General features: G+C 40.1%; 1 protein-coding gene across 2 annotated transcripts in view; it reads right to left on the reverse strand.

The window, feature by feature from the left end:
• Positions 1–1,167: 1,167 nt before the first annotated feature.
• Positions 1,168–21,338, reverse strand: part of WDR37 (WD repeat domain 37) — a 36,608-nt gene continuing 16,437 nt past the window's right edge. Inside the window, exons 8-13 of one of the 2 annotated variants that reach the window (XM_086466559.1) lie at positions 18,578–18,654; positions 16,994–17,231; positions 16,347–16,488; positions 4,482–4,616; positions 3,692–3,806; positions 1,168–1,462 (exon numbers count right to left, since the gene is read on the reverse strand). In XM_086466559.1, the coding sequence (XP_086322685.1) occupies positions 1,331–1,462; positions 3,692–3,806; positions 4,482–4,616; positions 16,347–16,488; positions 16,994–17,231; positions 18,578–18,654 (839 nt within the window). In that variant the 3' untranslated portion in view covers positions 1,168–1,330. Of the gene's footprint in view, positions 1,463–3,691; positions 3,807–4,481; positions 4,617–16,346; positions 16,489–16,993; positions 17,232–18,544; positions 18,655–21,338 lie in introns of both variants that reach the window. The other variant, XM_086466558.1, reaches the window with a different exon arrangement.

The raw sequence follows: 21,338 nt of genomic DNA on the forward strand, positions 1-21,338 counted from the left end.
GATCATCTGGGAGAAAGAAGGGAGACCTGTGTTAATTACCTCCTTTTGGAACAGAATAGGGACTGCGGCAGCCCTTGCCATGGCTGAGAACAGAAAGGTGACAGATAATGTTTACTTAACGTATTGCTCCATTAGCTTTAAGTGTTAATTACCTTAAGGATCACATTTAGTATGATTGTCTTTCCTCTCATGTCAGAGACAGTACTTCAGCCAGAGACCAAAAGTGCTTTTTTCTAGGCTACAGAGAGATTCAATGCATCTTGACCAACATTCATTTTTGAGGTAGTACTCATTTAGTTTGTATTGCTGGCTCAAAATAAAATTATGGGAAGTGAACACAATTAAAAGCATGCTCACTGTAGGTATAAAAAAAAAAACAAAAAACCAACCACCAAACAAAAAAAAAAAAACCTACCCCCAAAAACCTATTTCCTTTCTGAACAAATCACCAAAAAGAAGCAATTCTTCTTACAAAGGTCAGCTCACATTCACTGGTAAAGTCAAACTTTCATAATGGTTTATAACAATAGCTATAAACTAAAGTGCTTCAAAATTTGCTTGACTAGATTTCAGTGATTAGAATCATAATATTCCGGATTTTTGCTAGGATGAAATGCCATGAGATTTTAGAATCACTTTATATAAGAAGGGCAGAATGAGTATTTTTCTTTTTCAAAAGAAAAAGTACAAAAAGCATTCCAAATAAACCTGGCAGTCTATGCTCACTACGAGTTGCTTGCCTTTTCCTTCTCGAACCTACTATTTCTCCAGTAACTGGAATAAAAATGGAGTTGAAGTTGCACTGTACTGCAGCACTAAAAATGTATTCCAAATCAGATGCAAACAGGAAAATGTTTACAATCATACAACTAGTGAAATTCACACTTCAATTCAAAGTTTTAGCCCTGCAGATTCTTTTTAAGACAAGGCAGATATGTAGAGTCATGGAAAAATGTAACAGACTGCTATACACTCTCTACATTAATTACAGAAGTTTCACATTTATGTCACAAATGTAATGCCCTACTGTGTATCTATTAAATGCTAAATAACTTATGAACATTTATGTGCTCTATGCAACAGTGAACATATTGACCACTGGATGCCAAAATATAAAAGTTCATACACAAGACAAACTAATTTAAAAAAAAATAATCACATTTTCTGTACAATTCATGCAAACTGTGCACAATGTGGTAACAAGAACAACATTTGCTAAAGTCCCCACTTAGGGAAGAGCTTTTAGAGCGACAGCAGACCAGTGTTCAGAAAAGTCTGCGGAAGTGTAGAAGTCCATGGCAACATAAAATGCAAAAATTCTTCCAGCATTTCATTTTTCTTGTAACAAAGCAGGGATGTTTATGTTCCAACCAATAGCCTGACGATCAAATCCGCATGTGAAGAGGTTACATATTGGATGATCCTCGCTCCACGCTGTGCAGCACACCATTCTTCTGTGGCCCTGCAACAGTTTGGGAGACAGCAGTGTTACTTATGATGTATTTTGAAAGCTTCTATGTCAACAAGTTAATGTGACTCAAAACGCAAACTTGCCAACGCTCACACTAGTTTTTACAAGCAGAACTTGGGAATCCTAAAGGTCCTTGGTACTTGCATCTGTGCAAGGTACAAGTCTTCGTAACAATGAGACTTAACAGCAGCATCAGATCAATAATGACAGAAGCATACAAACAGCTGCACCAAATTTTGAGTTTTTCAAGGTATGTTTGCTATCTAATTACATTTTATTTACAGAAGCAAACAGAATTTTGATTTTAGCATTTTTATTTATAAAAGCAATCTTAAAATATGGAACTGCTTGCTGGCAACTACTTTGTTACAAACCTGCAAGATTAAGTGTCCAGCACAATCATAATTCAGAAAGGATAATACTACAGAGCAGGAGGAGTGTCATACTGAGGAAAAGCAATGCCTTATCTATTGTTCAAATCCAATAGTAACAAAAATGTCCCGAGGAGGATTCTCACCAATATTTAAGTTAAAAAATAAAAACTGCCATGATTTCAGTAGTGTCAGCCTGAATGGAAATATTAAGGAAAAAGAAAAAAAAAAAAGAAAAATCAAGACTAAAGAATAGACTAAAAAACCCCTAAACTAGAAAAAGACTAAAAAAGACTGAAGTCTTAAAACTCTTTCCTAATTTCTGTCAACAGCTGCTGAATCCACCCAAAAAGCTTATTGAAGTAGCATAATCCAAGTAATTTCACTGTCCTGGTTTGGGCTAAACCAGAACTAATTCTGTTTCAGTGCTTTAACTTTTCAGTTAAGTCTCCCCTAACTAACTGCACTTTCTGAAACAGCAGCCTGTTTTTCCAGACAGTGACTGCTTCTAGCAGTGATAAGGCCTGAGGTTTATAGTTGGTACCAAGGAATGGGATGCAGAGAGGCCCTTGCCTACACTTGTTCTTGTAGCAACCAAGGTCACTGCTAAACCTTGGACTCCGTGTTGGGGTGCCGGGAGTGAAAAGAGTCATAAGCACGAAGAAAGTCGCCCCTGCAGGGAGGAGTGAACCGGACAGGTGACCCAAACCTGACCAACAGAGTACTCCATCCCATATACGTCATATTCAGTAAAAAACTGAGAGATCACGAGGGTCAAGCTCTCTTCTTCGATGGCCGACACCCAAGGAGGACTCTGTCTGTTCTTCTGTCATCAATCCCGATCCGTGCATCCCTGAATCCAGTGCCTGAACCCAGCTCCTGCATCCCATCCCTGTCTGCTGCCGAGTCCAGCCTGGGACTGCCCCAGTGCCAGCTCTGCAGTGTGGTGGTGACGTATTGTCACCAGGGTGGGGGGAGTTGGGTTCGGTATTGGGTTTGTATCTATTTGTACATATTGTATATATTCCATTATTTCCTTATTCTTATTACTATATTTTCTTTTATTGTTATTGTTTCATTAAAGCTGTTTCAGTTTTCTTTTCCAAACTGTAAAGTCTCTCTTCCCTGTTCTCCCTCCTTTTCCCTTTTGGGAGGGGAGAGGGGTTGACAGAGAGCCTCTGTCATTCGTTAGTGGCCGGTCCAGCCTCAACCCATGACACTCACTCAGCCTAACTTGCTCCACCAGTGATGCCTGCCACGCCAAACAGCACCACAAGTGCACACAACCTGATGGCTGCAGCAAGGATGGTTCAGCACGTGGTACCAAATATCAAGAATGTATGTGCATAAGCATGGAAGGAAAAAAATAAAATTTATCACCAAATTACACAAGGTGAGCTCACAAAACTGACACCCCCCTCCCTTTTTTTTCCTTGTATGCTTCTTTATATAACAAATTAAACACTGTGTAATTGGGGAAAAAAAAACCCACACGACGTTAAAGCTCATAGTGAGTCACTTTTCTGACACGATTCACATCAAGACCTTAAAACACATTTGAAATGCTCTTACACACATTTTTTTCATTTCATAGAGAAGGCAGACTTTAGTTTCACTTTAATAAGGAGAAAAGATCCACTTGAAACATCATTTTCAATTCCAATTAAAAAATTCAAAATACGTTACTTATTTGCATGTTGGTCACTTTCAGTACCTAACAACAGCATATTTGTATGGACAAGTGTCTGTCAGCATTTGTTCAGCTTTTAAGCTAGAGAGACCAAATCCTACTTTTAACCTTGTATGAAAGAAGAACAGACATACTTTAAGGCTATAAATATTCAGTTACCTGTCTATTACTGCGAGGGAGGCGTGCTAATCGCACTCCTGACATGTCAAATAACCTAACCTGTCGGTTGTCATGTGGAAGGGCGATGATTCTTTGGCCAACACATACGTTAATCCTGCACAGAAGAGACAAAAGTAGGTTATGTACAGAACGGTGAGCCTGGCAAACAGAACTTGACAGTACAAGTTTAAGCTCAGGGGAAGCGATACAGCTGAATTTTTCCTGATTAAAATTCACAAGTGAAGAAAGAAAAAATACTGAACCATTGAGGTCTTTTCTATCATACTAGATACTCAAACAGCCTTAACATCTGCATCCTGTATTAAAAAAAAAAAAATCTCAGAAAAGCAATACTATTTATTTACTGAAAATTAATGTTGACTACACCTCACTTTACAAAACCACTTCAGACCTTTTTTTCAAAATCTCAAGTTTAATTTTAGTGACTAAAATTAAATGTATATTCAGTGAATTAATAGAATAGACTATTTCAGCTGCAAGGCACCTAAAATGATCATCTAGTCAAGCTGCCTGATCAGTTCAGGCCTCACCAAAAGTTAAAGCATGTTAAGGCCATTGTCCAAACAGACTCTGACAGGCTTGGGACATCGAGCTCCTCTCTAGGAAGCCTGTTCCAGTGTTTGACCCCCCTCTCGGGAAAGAAATGCTTCCCAACGTCCAGTCTGAACCTCCCCTGGTGCAGCTTTGAACCATTCCCACGCACAAAAGAAATTAAGAATTAATTAAGAAAACATGAATTAAGAAAACAATAACTTAGAGATCTGCTTACCTGTTGACTGCAGAGTCCGTACGGATCGTTGCAATAGGAGACCTCATGTTTTTCAAATCCCAAACTTTTACAGTACGGTCATCACTACCAGAAACAACATTGTCTCCCACAGTGAAAACTGCAGATGTCACAGTGCTAAACAATGAAGAGTAAAAGGAAAGATGTCAAGCTTTGAAGTTGTTTATTAAACTAGCATCTGATTTTAAGTTCTATTTTCTGTTCCTGCGTTTCCTTTAAAATATTTGTCTTTTTATTATTTTTTTTTTAAACCAAAGTCCCCTGAAAAATTAAAACTCCAAGTGGGTATTTTAGAATTAAAAAATATTCTTACAAGAAGCCATGTCACTTAAGGTATACAGGACTTGACCGGCCCAACTGCTAAGAAAGAAGCCCAACAGTGGAAGGTCGCTCTGGAGGCATGTCTCCTATTCCACTGATCCCAATACGAGCTAAACACGTCCAGTCTTGAAACCTTACTTCACTGCTGAAGTTCTGCATTAATGTTCAGTAGGCTCATCAGACAACCAAAACTGAGTTAGTAGCACACAGTACAATTCTTCCTCTCAAGTGTTTTGAGACTAGTAGGCAACTTCTTTTACTTTCCACCCAAAGGCTTCTGTAGAACTACCTCAGGCATTTGTCACTCACAGCACAGACGCTGAGGAGATCCAAAATGCCTGAGACATAGCTAAGGCTACTTTGTACATACCCCTGAACACGCTGTAATGCATACACAGAGCTTCCAGTACAACTCCACTAGCAATACCTACAGCAATTTAATAATTTCTAATTGTGATTTCTACTCCTATTTTACAAGTAGCTAAAGTCAGACTGTCAGATAAAAAAACAAAACAGCAAGTAGTAGTAGCAAGAAGCATCACCAGACAGTTCTTAAGATTTACCCATTATGCCTACAAATGCACAAGGGCAGCCAGAGAAAGACTCCCAGGAATATTTCGCATCATTGGAAGTGCAACATATTACTTTCAGAAGATATTATAGAAATAATTTTATTTTAGACTTTTATTGTCTTTGTATTTTATACTTTCAGAAAACAGTACATTGCTGAGCTCAAATGAACAGTTCTCATAATGATGAGCTGATTTTTTTTTTAAATCTTTACCTATTATTTCATATTAACCAATTAAGGTTTTTGTACTATTATTTTCATTTTGATACTGCATGAATTCCCAACTCCAAATCAGTTATTTTCTGCCCACACAATGTACTAACAAAGCATTTTTGTCTCTCTCTAAAATCATTAGGGAAGGCTTCTCAACTCTGTTTCTACAGATTTGATTTAACGACCTATCTTGTAACTTGGGTCATGCACATCAATTTCTTAGAATTTAGTAATTTTAATTTAAGTTGTCAGTTGTTACTGTCACTTTGGCTGTTTTGCAGAAATTTGAATTCATGTCCTATCCAAGCTGCTGATTGAGATTAGCACTAGCCAGGTCACAATGGACCAGTTTATGCAAGCCTCTTAATTTAAATTGACACTAAATTAAGTTTTAATTAGGATGAAGGCCCACTTTATTCATGACACCATGTTTCCTAATCCATTATTAGAGTGCAGCTAAGCTACCAGGGAGATGATTACAATAAGAACCAACAGGTCTTCACGTAATCTTCTGGACTTTATGAACCAAAAGTCAAAAAGTTAAAACATACGCGAAAGCCACAACTGATGAGTCTCTTTCATCAGGCACCTTCGCATTTGGGAAGAAAACTCATTCATCTAGTCAAGTTACTGCAGGCCAGGTTAGCATGTTCTTAGCACCACACTTGTCTTCCAGCAGCCTGACCAGTACATCAGACTTATCAAGGTCTGCATTTCTCTCCTCACTAGTTCTTTACAGAAGCTGCAAAATACCTCAGTGAAATGTTTCATACTTTCACTGAACTCTGTACTGCTGTAACACATTTGAAACAATGTTTGTAAGTTTAAAACCCACAATTAGATCTCCAAACTTTGCACAAACATTGGGAGACCTCCTTGTACACAACAGCATGAGGAATTTAAGTCACAGAAAAGCCCTAGGTGAGTGAACATACAGTTTTAGTATTCTGCTGCCAACACACAAATCTGATCTGTTTTCCCATCACACATTTTATTCAAATTACAGTTGGAATATATTGTGAAGCTCTTTAAAACAACCCTCCAACTTTGGGTGCCTTTTTTTCACAACTTTAAACAGCTTTCCAGCTTCTTTGATCTCATATTCGTTCTCCTTTATCACTGTCAAACACAGTTAAGTTTCTTTGGCCACATAAAGTTCTTTCATTCTTAGGTTTATCATTTTCAAAATAAACCATTCAAAAAGATCGCCATGCAAACGGAATGTCAACGCTAAGTTAGCTTGATCCTTACTGCTCATGTAAAAATAAAGAGACTCTCAAAAGAAAACAAAGTCCTTTACTGTACTGTTTTTAGCTTAACTATTCATTCAGATATTACTGGGTACACTAAGAAAAAGTCTGTAAAACAAAAATGCAATGAAGTTCGGCTGTAGCTCCCTCTGGGGACTGCGCAGGTGATGGAAAGGCAAAGAGAAGGCTGCCGGGCTGCTTTCAGTGACATCTTGAAAGGTGTTTAGTGGTCTTAACCCTCCCAAAGGCAGCCCTGTAAAGCACTGCAGGCAGGGATATGCACTATTTGCAAGCACATGTGACCACGAAAACAGCCTTTTTCATAAGCAGCTTTGAATTCCAAGGCTAGATACAAAAGCACCTTTTACTGACCCCGCTGTTTATGATCAAGAATTTTGGTCATGGTTTCAAAGCAAACAGTATACGGATGTACTGCATAACAGACATAGATATTATGCTTTAAAAAAAAATGAAACATTAGTCTTCTAGGGGAACTTAGAGATACACTCAATTCAATTCTCAAAGATATCTCATTTTAAAAACAAGACTGCAAGACTAGAAGTTTTAAGTAACTTAATGGCAAGTCTAGAAAGGCCAAAACCAGTATCATTCTCACAAATTGACAGCTCTGGGGAGGGTTATCAGCACTGGATTGTCCTCTGAGTAAAGACCAGGTGGGTTTTTTGGTTTTGTTTCTCTAAAGTGGAACATATTGAATTAATATTTAAAAGAACACCTACATTTAAGTTCTGGAACATGTACAACACTACTGACTCAAGAAAACAACGAACCAGTGCTGCACCCATAGGTCTTCTTATGCACTACAGACTACACTTTGTCTCCTCTGCTATTCCAAACTGGGGCATCTCTTAAAGTGAGACAGATGCATCTCATCTTGGTTTTTGGCTGAGTTTTTTTTTATTTTAATTAAGACAAAATAGCAAGAAGAAAGGCCACTTCCTACTTATAAACTAAAACAGGATTTCAGCCCAACTAAAGGGGGAAGGTGAGAAGAAAGGGAAGCAAAGTCTGTATGGGAAGAAAGAAGTTGGCAAAGCAGCCAATGCACAAATAACCTTTCAAAAGTATTGCATCCCTAACCCCACCCATATCACAACAATTAAAAGATTCTTCCCTGTATTTTCACGTGGCTAGTTTTACTTTCTGCTTATACTAGTCTTTAGTTTGTTCTAACCCAGCTGAAACTGTCGTTAACATCCCCTTGGCTAAATTAATAAAAAGTGTCAACAAAAGCTCATCAGAATCCATGTTAATGGAATGCTAGAAGACATTAGGTTTTTAATAACTCAAAAAGATGACAGGTATTGTAGGACATTTAAAAAAAAAAAAAACCTGGCAAAGAGGAAGCAGTCTTATGACACTTCAAACCATGGGTCCCACAGGGAGTTTGGTGCGCTACAACTATTCTACAGAAAAGCTTCAGCCTCCGCCAAACCCCAACAAAACTCATTTATCTTGTCATAGGGAGCAGCCGAGCGTGTACTTCCAGCTGACAGCGTGGCACTTCCTCACCACACACCGCTGCCTGGCCTCGAACATCCTGCTCCCTCCGTGGGTCTCAATCAACAGAAATACTGTAGCGCTAGCACTCCTCATTAGGCTGAACAGCTGTCTCCCCAGTCACACTGAGACACAAAACTGTTTTGCATAACAATCTGCTGAAATTTCACACATAGGGGAGGAGAAAAAAAAAAAACGTTGGACCATGAAATGCTGATGCAGAGCCCTTCTTGGCAATGCACCAAAAAAAAAGTTAACACTGCTCTTTCCATTTTGATTTGCAGCCTACACTGGGATTTACCGTCGAACACTGGGAAACAACATGTTTTCATGCCTGTGAAAAGGCACCTGCTCATAAGCATTAATCTGTCTGTGGGATGAAGTTCTGGAAAAAATGGACTAAAACAGAGCTTTTACACAATGTACACCAAATTGTAGTCAAACAGAAAAATTTGAGTGCTTAAATATGCCTCTCATTTTAAGTAGTAAAATTCAGCAACAAAACCTAAAGGAAGCTCTATATGGGACAGCATTTCCTGCACAAGAGTTTCCTTTCTTTTAGGGGAACAAAGCGTATGCCCACACGGAGCAGCCTGCAGCCTGTGGGGGAGCCATGACCTGGGTTTAAAACCTCCAGATATGGACAACAGTTTGCCCATCTCGAGGGGCGACAGTATCGGCCACGGGAGTCCCAGGTCAGGAGCACACCAATACCTTCACATTTGACTGTGCCTTCAGGTTTTAGAAGTGCTGAAGGCACCTGATTCCAGGAAGAGCTACACATGTAATTCCCAAAGTCTGTTTGTGGATTTAGCTCCAAATATTAGCAGAGCTTTTCCTCCAATTCGAGAAACGATAAGAAACAACCATGAAGGAATTAACACAGAAGGGGGATGGGGGAATTCAGAGACGACTGTTAGCCCTGAAAAGTCATTTAATTCAACAATATCTATTCCAGAGATATGTGTTTCATGACATTTAGAGAAAATTGCCAGTATCTCCTTTTCTCACTACCTGTCTTAAAATAATAAAATGATACAGGATTGAAAACAATAACTAGCTTTTATGAGAATTACTCAATGGCAAGTTAATAAATTAGTTAAGGTAAAGATATTTTTAAATCAATTCTGTTACATTTATTATGGGATAAAAAAAGGTCCATTTATCCCAGCAGTATTGCTGCATATGTTATGCAAGCTTTAGAACAACACCACACTATAAAACATTGTGCTTTATTCAACAGGATACAAAGAAAAGGGCTTCAGCTATGCTTTTCTGTGGGTCATTTGAAAAAAATTACAGCCTTTTTTTAGTGCATGCATTCAAGAATGGAATTAAGATTCTCTCCATCTATTCTAGTGAAGCTTAAAGCACTCATAAGCAATTGGATACAGATTTACTGCCTACATCTTTTTTGAAGTGACTGACAAAACTCTAATGGCTAACACTGAGTATAGTCAAACTTTGTACATTACACACCCCATTCCCCAAAATAAAACACCTAATCGATTTTTTTTTCTTTTAGCTACATGGCTTTTAATTTTAACCATGTACTCTTATAGCTTAAGGAGTAGTTTATTCATTTTTTTTATATTTCTTTATTAATTAGGAAGTCATTTTTACCATGAGGAAGTTCATCAACAACAGAAAAGGTTCAAGAACATAAAGGAAATAAAACTATCCAAGAATATTATCTTTCAAATTGCTTTTGCAGCACTTTGACAACTCCATGACAGTACCAGGTTGGGTTTAGAATAGAAAATGGGGTATTCGAGCTGTGCAAGAGAGCAAAGACAGGTAACTTGGATGAGCTGAAGGCACGTAAAATATGCTGGCCCTAGTCTGTCCTGAAACAGATTCACAAAGAAGCTAACAACATGGGAGGTTAGACAAACTCAGAGCTGGATGCTTGAGCTATCAGCTAATAAGGATGCTAACAACACTAAGAAAACTGTTGAACACTTAACATGCTCTGTTACGTGTATGTAAGAAATGTAAACCAAAAGTTTTTTATAGGTACATGTTTAGAAGCACAAAATTTTAAAAAGCTAACCCTAGAGTTTATATTCCAGGCCATAATCTTCATTTTAAAATATGCAACATGAAAATGTGGTATTGGAACAGTGTTTAAAAGGCAAGTTTGGGGCCTTTTTCAAGGAAATACAAGAGAAAATAAAAAAACAGAGCAGATAGAACAAGGTAGGAATATGAACAGTAATACCAGAATCATCTAGTTAACCAGTAAGGCTTGGGGAGAAAACAGAGTGTCTCATCAGAAAAATTCTGCATTTCTTATAGAAGCTGGATCCACACTAAGGATCTAAGGCATTCTTTGATTCGAAACAACAAGAAAATGGTAGACAAAGCATCACAGAAGGCATTAGTAGTTGAAGTAAGAACAGGACTATCTCAAAAAGATCAGATGCTTTAAACTGGTCGAACTCCACTGACAACATCCAACTTGTGACATTCTGTTTGGCACAAAAGACTCCCTTTCCCAGCACAGCTTTTAGTCAAAGGTACAAAACATGCATTTTTAGAACTACATGTAGATACAGTTTTGCATCACTAAAAAAATTGGACAGAATACCTAACAGTGACCTTGTAACATCGGGGATACCTCGAATAAGACTACTTTCCAACAGAGATGTCCAACGACATTGCTGCCTGAAGAGAAGGCATTTCCCGCCTGCCATGACTTGGTCTTTCAAGAACAAAATAGACACGTACCAGAGTGTGAGAATTGCAGAATAAAGAATTTGGGAAAGCCAGCTGACCTTGGCAAACCTGAGTGTCCACGAAACTAAATTATTAGTCTCTTGATACAGAATGCCACCTTGACATTAATTCCCAATTCACTAAATGTCAGAATTAATCCCAGCATCCTAATCGGCTGCTGCTTAAGTATTGTTAACATTTTTAAATTCAGATTTTCCAGCAAGCGTAGGAGTTTGAAGATGAAAAGCTGAAACAGCAAGACATATTTGCAATTCTCTAGTTTCAAAGCTCTCAGGATGGAACACAACTTACCACCCAGCTGCATATTCAGAGACATACAGACAGCAGATGAACAGGAACTTTCCCTTCTGATACCCTATAGCCACACGACCCAAGCAAAAGGAGAAGGAACATGCTGTTGTCTGAAAGTGCTACAAGCCACCTTGTTCAGCTCTTTGTCAGAAATAACATAAGATCCACTTGCAGTAATTTCTTCTCTGAGTTTGCCCAGAAAGTAACACAAAGGTATAGATTCAACAGCTATTGCACATTCATGTTTGATGCACTGGCTCACTCTAGCTACAAAGATGAGGAAGTTTGACAGTCATAAACAAACTCCTTAATTTTTCCTGGCTAGGTCAAAAGTACCTGCTCAAATTTTTTACTTTTCATTTTTCAAGTCAAAAACGCATTTAATCACCATGACAAGTTGGTGCATAACTATATACTGAACAATTAAGAAGCATTAACAAAGGATATTCACTTAAGGACAGCAACCCAAAGCTGCTTCTGAAGACAACATTTTACTCTTTGAAGGACAGTATTTGCAAGTCCAGACTTGGAAGTCCTGCACATTTTTATTCAAGCATTTCAAGAGATATGGGCCCAACCACTGTGTACCTTTGACATCATGAAACAAACCAAAACACTAATATTTACCAAGTAACTCTTCAGCTGCATAGAAGCATCGACACACTACAAACATAAAACACAAGCAGCGTGCGGTTTAAAAGATGCATATGAATCCAGTAGCTAATAAGCATTCGGTTGCCAACAGGGCATTCATTTATTTCCAGTGTTACTAAATTGTCAGAACAAATGTGTAAAATCTGTAACGTACTTGACTGGACACGTATAGATCAAGATTTTTTTTTTTAAGCTACAAATGCTAAAGATTTCCAACATAAACATTTTAGAAGGCTCCACACATCAAGACAGACCTCAGCACATGTAAGAGATAGAAAAACTCAAACACATATGCAAGAGCATGCCAACACCAGAGCTGTCCAACTAGGTCACCACGCTGGAAACAGAATGGCCTCCAGAGCCCCGAAAAGACATGGCTGTGCAGGGGTCAGCACACAAAAGCAGAAGTGAAGCTGAAAAGAAGATTGCCATGTAGATGCCAGAAGCATTTTGCTCTTCAGAGCACCCCCTGAGTTCAACCCGAAGAGTTCTAATCAATAATCTCTAAATTCAATAATTTCTCAATAGGAGAACAGCTGGTGCTACATATTATCAAACATGTATTTTAAAGCCGTATCTGCTGGGGAAAAGGTGTTGGAATTTGAGTCCCCAATACAACTATTAACTCAAGAAGTAGACTTAATTAAGATGCAACAAGTAAGTGTCTGGTTGATAATATAAATGTAACCTTTTCCCAGAGCTCTGTTAAACATCTCAGAGGGATGCGACTGGGCATTAACAGCACTAGTAATATAAATTCCTGTTGGTGCACACACAAAATCAGACAATACCAACGATTTATATTTAAGCAAAAAATAAGTCTTTTTTCCACACAACTTCATTATTTTTTAATCAGTAGAAAGTAAGTGAGATGAACTGGGAGCATGCCAAACCTAAAAGAAAATGTGAAAAGCTATTTTCATCACAATGCAAGCAGGGCACAGGCAAATAAGTCATGTACCAAACTGAGACAGTCACATGTAAGAAAAATGTAAACAAACAATGTTTACAGATTCGGAAGCTTCCCTAGGAAGATGCAACTTTGAGAAAGACCTGAATGTACTTTCAAGACTCAGACGAACGCAGGCTTGAAGTGCAAAAGTACTACCAACATACTAAACTTGGTCTGTGGATATATAAACATCAAAATATATTAGAAAACACACTTTGAGGCAAAATAGGTAGCTTGTAAAAAGAACTGGTAATTTGTAGAGAATAGAGGAAACTTTTATCATCACCTCATACAAGAAACAAAGCTCTTCAAGATAAAATCCAGCAGCTAGAAACTGAAGCTAGACAAACTCAGACCAGGGAGGCACAAAAAGTTTAATAAGGAGGTTAACTAAACACTGGAATGAGAAACTTAAAAGAATTTACCAAGGACTAAGCTGAAATCTTTATAATTAGAACAACCTAACATACAGCTAGCAATCCTACGAAAATTACCTCCTAATTCACGTCAGGCACCAGTGCAAGAAGTTCGAGAGAGGTATGCTGATCACAACAGAGTCCTTCTGGCCTTACTGAAGGAGAATTTATTTTCTTGGACTGTGACAATAGCAGGCCATAAGAAATAATCTGCTTTTAATAAAGCAAGCCGTTACATGCTCTGAACATCAAAATACTAGGCGATTTCTTAGTGCACTTGCTTAAAACACAAATAATCTGCCATAGCTGGCACAGGTACACCGACGCTGACAGAACACCCCTCTACAGTGGAAGGCGATGCACAGCAACTGCTTTCAGGTGTCCGTTACCTTTACACACTCACACTCTGCACGTAACGGGATTCTCTCTAGTCCCTCCACAGCTCAGCACCATTCTGCCGCACGTCTGACCAGACAACGCGCCACTCTGACTGACCCCCAAACCTCGCTCACCGGGGCCGGCCCCGAGCACCCCCGGACCCGCTCCGGGCGGTGTGCAGGGAGGGGGCGGCGGGGCCGGGCGGCGGGGCGGGGCGGGGCGGGGCGGGGCCGGGCGGCGGGGCGGGGCGGGGCGGGGCCGGGCCGGCGCGGCGGCGGTGCCCCCTGCTGGCGCCGGGAGCGCTCTACCAGCGCCGGGCGCGAGCTGTGCCGCGCGGCGCTTTGCGTCACGGCGGAGGAGCGGGCGCCAGGCAGCGTCACAGCGGGCGCGAGGGAGCGGAGCGGAAAGGGCGGCCCGCGCCTTGCCAGGGCTGGGCGGGGGCGTCGGGGCGGAGGCGGCCGCGGGGGGCGCGGGGCTCCCGACCGACGCCTGGCGCCGGGTTGTCCGGGCTGACCGCGGCCGGGAGGGACAGGCGGGAAAAGGGCGGCTGCGCGGCGAGCCCCGGACAGGTGCTCGTCAGGGGCCAGGTGGCCAGAGGCTGGGGAAACTTGTGGCGGAGGCTTTAAATCACCGGCGCTAACGCCCGTAACGTCCAGTTCACAGAGCTGGCTCCAAGAGCCTATCGGAATATTAAAAACTTAAATAAACTATAAAATTATTCAAATAGACATTCAGGAAAGCCAAAAAACATCTTGTGTGTACGTATTTCCCAGTCAACAGAGAAAAGTTTCTTCTATGCTGCTTCACGTGAGAAAATTGTTATAGTGTTGATTTGAGAGTAATCTAAAAATATTTTGCCAATAGGCAGTTCAGTTACGGAGAAAAAATAAAATGCCTCAAAGTATGTCTCAACTGCAAAATACTGAGCTCCCATCTCCCCTGACTGCACTCCTCAGTGAATATTCGTAACAGAATCAGCTCCTCAAAACCGAGCGCGGAGCAGCCTTAGCCATTAAACACCAAGTCAGTTTTGAGACTCTTAAAAGTCAGAGTGCATTTGGTGAAAAAGCCTATGTCAACGCTAAAACCTCACAGACGGTACAACAGACAAACACAAACATGATGACAATTAAAAGCTGGAGGAGGAGTGACCGAAGAGGTTGCTCAAGGTCTATTCCATTCGTAAAAAAACGAACTCCCTGACAGTTTATAGGTCTCGGTGGTAGAGGCCAGAACACCAGCTAACACGGCATGCACCATCACGCCAGATCAGCAGTGTTTGGTCTCAGCATACGTATGGAAAACCACCAATGTCAACCATGTGCCTTTCTCTGAAAAAACATCCTGGGACAAAGCAAGTAATTAGCTCAGAAAAAAACAGAGGCACCAACGGACACAAAAACTTACAACTTTGACAAGTTATTCTAGAAAAAGTGATAGAAGAGTACAAAAATGATGGCGTGAAACAATTCTAGGATGCAGACCACAAAATTAAATTTACTCTTCTATCAGAAGATGGCTACTTATATGGGATGATCGTCATGCACCAAATAATTTATCAAGCTGAGGAATCTGTGGCCAGGGGGCTTAAAGAGGTTTTACTATATATATATATATATACATAGGTTAGCCAAAAGCTGGGAAAATGAAAAAGTGGATACTGAAACTCAGTCATAATGCAAACTACACATCTGAATTAACAAAAAATAGAAATGGGAATAAGTATTTGTGGTATTTGTTTTGAGCTAGGACTTACAATCATCTTTTATGCTGAAGACGGGAAGTGAAACTTGTTTCTGAAACTGTCAAGTTCAGAGATTCCAAAATCTTTAAAGAAGATTCACTTCCTTTGGTAAAGTGTTTCAAAGTTACTCCTGCACTTCCCACATATGAAAGCTCTGATTAACAGAATGGCAAGTTAACACCGTAACACAGAATCTCATAACTGCATTTGCCCATATTCAACAGTAGCCAGCATAAAAACTTAAACCCTAAATGGGTAACTAAACATGTTACACCAAAACCACGGTTTGACAGAACATGGTGATCGGTGCCCTTACTTTCTCATTTTATGTACAAATCACAAGCTTTAGCTTACACAGCAGAAATTAATCCTGCATTTTTTCCCCCCCCGCGACTGGTTCCAAAGAAGTAACCTTCATTTCACACCAGGTGTCATGACAAGCAGAGGTGGTCTGCTTGACCGACGGCATTACAGCAATACCGCTGAACTACAGGCATAACCGATGCCGAAAACAACTTCGTACCTTGAATCCCCTTTACCTGTAAGAAGTTTTACCTAGACTTACCATATAAGCCATATCACACCAAGAGCCCTGGCTGCTGTTTTGGAAATTAAGTACTGCTGTGTTACGTTTGAAGGAGGACAGTTAGGGGTTTCTGTGAAAATCAGTCTCATAAAACAGGGGAATGAATCTTAGTACCTCAAAAAGAGCACAGGAACAGTTTTGTTCAGATTAGCAACTGAATACATTTATACTTTTGGAACTTGTAAAAACCTGCGAAGGAACTGTCACTTACTCTGTGTGGCCCTGAAAGACATTCACAGAATGGATAGAAGGATCTCTGAAATCCCACAGACGGAAGGTTGTATCGCGTGATGATGTCACCACAAGACGTTGGGTGGGATGTGTACAACAATGTGTTAGCTCTTGGTCATGCCCTACAATCACAGATGAGAACATGTGAGGGAATGAAAGCAAGACTTTTAATTTCCACATACACTTGGAATGAAATGCTGATGATTTTATCTTTTTCCCCCAAACAGAAAAGAGTAGTAACAATCATTCTGAACTTTAATGTTACTACTGCTGAAAAAGTTTGGAACTGTACTTAAAAGCAAAAAAGCCCACTACTCATTTCACACTGTTAAGTAGTGATAGGTTACTGCTTCAGAACATGCCATGAACACAGCAAAAGCATTTTGCAAGAACTAAAATTTGGCTACATTCCGTTTAAAACCCACTACTTTCATAGGTTAGATCACAAGCTAAAATAACACAAATTCATGCTCAGAGGATTTACAGGGTCAGAGTTTTAGAAACCATTAAAACATTGCGCAGCAGCTTAAGTCTTGTACACATTTGCATCGTACTCCAGAGGAACAACTTACTTTTCCCAGTGTTTTCAGTAACCACTAATTTACCTTTTTGTGAGTGAACAAATACCTGTGAGAGAATGGACAAGTTCGGAAGTCTCTACATCATACAGATTTGCTGTCCTATCCCATGACGCTGTCACAGCCTGCTTCCCCCCAACAAGCCAGTCGGCTGCTATGACCACTCCTTGATGGCTTTTCAGTGAAGTTAATGGGCCTCTGACAGTGGGACAATCACTAGAACCATCTCCATCTCCATCAGGTTCATCTTTATCTGAGAATTCAACTTCATCTTCTCCAGACACTTGCTACAAAATGGAAGAGAAAAGAGATTTAGAATAAAAGGGAAGGGAAGTCTCTAAGTTACATTTTACAGTGTAAATGCTTCCCAATCCCCTTAATGTGACTGTGGGCAACTTCATTCTGTAGAATCTAGCCTATTCAGGTGCTCACGATCAAAAACTTAGTTGGAGGAACAATACCAGTGAGTTAAATGCAGTTTTAATAGCTACTGCATTTTAAAATATCTTCTGAACTGCTTAGCTCTGAGTACCTGTCCCCTTCACTATCTGGTAAGTCTTTTTATATTCCCTTTACTATATTACCCTCGAGTTTCATTGCAGCACATGTATCAAAGGACTTTCTTCCTTTCTATTTTTAAGGGTAGGAAGCATCTAACAAGACACCGACTATTCTAATCTCTAGGAAGACAATCATTTACAGCCACCTTTTCATCCATTAGAATCAAAACCATGGCACCAATATTTGGCTGGTGGTTGATACACAGTTACCATGCAGTGCTGATGTAAACTGGATGCAAAATAAATTCTTTTGCTAACCATGAAGCATCGACCTCTGAAACCTATTTCACTTACGCAAGACAAATACGCTTTTCTGTCATGATATTTGGATGTGAAAAAGATAACATTTGTACTGCTCTTTCAAAATGGAAATGCCAAATCAAACACTTTCTGTTTGGAAATCTATCTCATTATACAGCCATCTCTTGCCCCTACTCAGCTTACTGAGAAGCTAATGCCACGAACTATGTTTGTCTTCACAATTTGGTAACAGTGCTTTTAGGTCAAATACAGCATTTGACAGTCTACAGTAAATACGGACATAATAAAAGCCTGGGACAAGAACATCAGGTAGTGTGATGAGTGCTGGCAAGGGTCAATCAGAAATCAATGAACATACAATCAAATGCCAAAAATAGAAGTCTTTACCATCAATTTCCAATTCATAGCAACTATAGCTAATACAGGTGTCTCAGTAAGTTAAGCTATAAGAATTTAACTTGCTTAAAAAGTTTAAAAATAACTTCATTATTTACGATTTGAATTGTTACCAAAAAAATTTTACTCGACAGTTCATTTACTTCCATGTTTATTACCTTGAACAAAAAGTCAATGTAATTGCAGCTCCATATTCTATTCTGCACCACAGATCTCTGAAAACATGAAGTGAGCCTTTTTTGAAAGAAAGGCTGAAATGTATCTGTTAAACTAAAACCTTAAAATCCCACCTTTTGCAATCCTGAAATCATGTGATTTTAAATTATGTATATATTTAACATTCAGTCTTTTCATAGACCCTGTATCTGATGAAATTGCTGTGCAATTAGTTTAGTTGCAGTAAGCTGATTGCTTACATTGCAGTCTGCAGTTGGCTGAGGTGCAGGCAACTGTACTATGTATCTCCAGATGTGAGCTGTCTGGTCTCCAGATGCTGCACAGGGGGAAGAGAGGTAAAAAGAGAGACACACTAAATAAGAGCATTTCCACAGACAATAAAAACAAGCTTTAACACTACATTTGGCAATGCTGTCCAAGTTGCATCTTTTTCTAACAGATACCCTTATGACCTTTTTGGTAAGCAAGTCTCAACACCAGCGGTTACCTTCCTGGCTTCAATACTGATACAAACATAACTCATGCAAAATATAAGTAGCTACCAAATTCATCATTCCTACAGTGAAAACATTCACTTAAATACTATACATCAGAACACGAGTATCCCTGCTGTTCTAATACACAACATTTGAAGAAGGCATTTAACACATCAACAGGTGCTGTCCTTCATTTGCTATTTCTCAAAATACTGGGGTGGTTCTTCATTCAATGATTTCTTCCATTAAATGTTTTTAGAATGTTTTTAATGACAAACTCAAAAGATCAAGCGTGAAGCTATTCTGCTTCTGTCTTAAGCAACTCAGCTTAACTAGCACCAGTTTACAGCTCAGCAGGTGCCATCTGATTTTATCCTTCATTTGTTTTTGAAATGGATTTATCCATTATTAACTAAGGAGAAACTCAAGATTCTCCTTGTTATGGACAGAACAAACAGGCTGTAATACCTACGGGTACAGTGCTGAGAGTTCTAGATAGAGCAGAAAAAGTTTGTTGTGAGTATGCATAGCTCTGGCAAACACAATGTACATGAAACACTAGGAAAAATATCTCGTCTAACAGACCAAGTATGAAGGCTAGAAGAAAGGTCAACCTTGTATTATTTCTGGTGTCACTATTCTGCATCAGGGAGGAAGGTATTTTTATTGTCATCAGTTCTAAATCAATCAAGTGACACTTAAGAACAGCTCCCCTGAAAACTTTCAACAGACATACTTTGCAGAATCACCGCTCAGAAAAATAACACAAGAACAAAAATCTAGCTATGGGCAGCTTTTGTTTGTTTGGTTTGGTTTTTATAAGTCAGTTTATACAGTAACATTGTTTATGGTACTGAAACAATGGCTACAGTTAGCATATGAAAACAGGAAAATCCAAATAGCCAAACTCAAATCATTGTTAGCCTAGATAGAAGGCATTCTACTCCCCACCTTCCTTTAAAGTGGTCACTGTAGATGAAGAAAGGAGTGTTTTAATCTCTAAACTCAGTAATAATTATCCTTGTTTTACAATAACTTACCTGATAGCAGCAAATTGAATCCAGATCTCTTTAACCCCTATAGCTGGACCACATGAACCATAGTATTAGCCACATTAGCCTATTTTCAAACCTGAAGCTGCACTGAGGGTATTCTCACTCCTGAAAACACTTTTACACTAGCAGTCACATCTGAGCTGTTTTTTCTACACACTCAATATCACAATATTCTTTTCCTTTACTTCTGGATATACCATGTATTTCAAAAGGGTTAAGACAGAACAGAATAGAATATTTCAGTCGGAAGGGACCTACAACGATCATCTAGTCCAGCTGCCTGACCAATCCAGGGCTGACCAAAAGTCAAAGCACGTTATTAAGGGCATTGTCCAAACACCTCAGACTGACAGGCTTGGGACATCGAGCTCCTCTCTAGGAAGCCTATTCCAGTGTTTGACCCCCCTCTCGGGAAAGAAATGCTTCCTAACATCCAGTCTGAACCTCCCCTGGTGCAGCTTTGAACCATTCCTACACGTCCTGTCACTGGAGACCAGGCAGAGAAGATCAGCATCATCCTCTCCATGGCCCCTCCTCAGGAAGCTGGAGAGACCGATGAGGTCGCCTCCCAGACCCTTTTTCTCCAAACAGGACAAACCCAAAGTACTTAGCCGCTTGTCACAGCACATTCCTTCCAGCTTTGTTGCCCTCTTCTGGACATATTCAAGGACCTTCACATCCTTCTTAAACTGTGGGGCCCAGAACTGCACACAGTGCTCAAGGAGAGGCTGCACCAATGCTGAACACAGAGGGACAATCAACACTTTTGCCCAGCTGGTCATGCTGTGTTTGATGCCCTCCAGGATGCAGTTTGCCCTCTTGGCTGCCAGGGCACGCTGCTGACTCCTGTTGAGCCTGCTGCCATCTAGCACCCCCAGATCCCTTTCTGCAGAGCTGTCCTCCAGGCACTCCTCTCCAAATTTATACCTGTGGCTGGCATTACTCCATCCTAGATGCAGAATCCAGCTTTTGGACTTATTAAATTTCATCCCATTAATCATTGCCCAGTACTCCAATCTATCTAGAGCCCTCTGCAAGGCATCTGTCCCTCAAGAGAGTGAACAGCATCTCCCAGTTTGGTATCATGAGCAAACTTGCTAATGGTGCATTCAACTCCTGCATCCAGATCGTTGATAAATGCATTGAACAGAACTGGCCCTAGAATTGAGCCCTGAGGAACACCGCTGGTGACTGGTCACCAGCCAGATGTAGCCCCGCTCACTACAACTCTTTGAGTCCTGCCCTCCAGCCAGCTCTTCACGCAGCACACCGTGAACCTGCTCATCCCTCAGCTGGACAACTTGTCCAGAAGAATGCTGTGAGGAACAGTATCAAAAGCCTTACCAAAATTCAGAAAAACTACATCCACCACCTTCCCTTCGTCCACTAGGCAGGTGACCTTACCATAGAAGGATATCAAATCAGTTAAACAGGACTTTCCCTTGGTGAACCCATGTTGACCGTGCCTG

This window comes from Leptosomus discolor, chromosome 6, assembly GCF_034619465.1.
Source record: "Leptosomus discolor isolate bLepDis1 chromosome 6, bLepDis1.hap2, whole genome shotgun sequence".
NCBI classification, from domain to species: domain Eukaryota; kingdom Metazoa; phylum Chordata; class Aves; order Leptosomiformes; family Leptosomidae; genus Leptosomus; species Leptosomus discolor.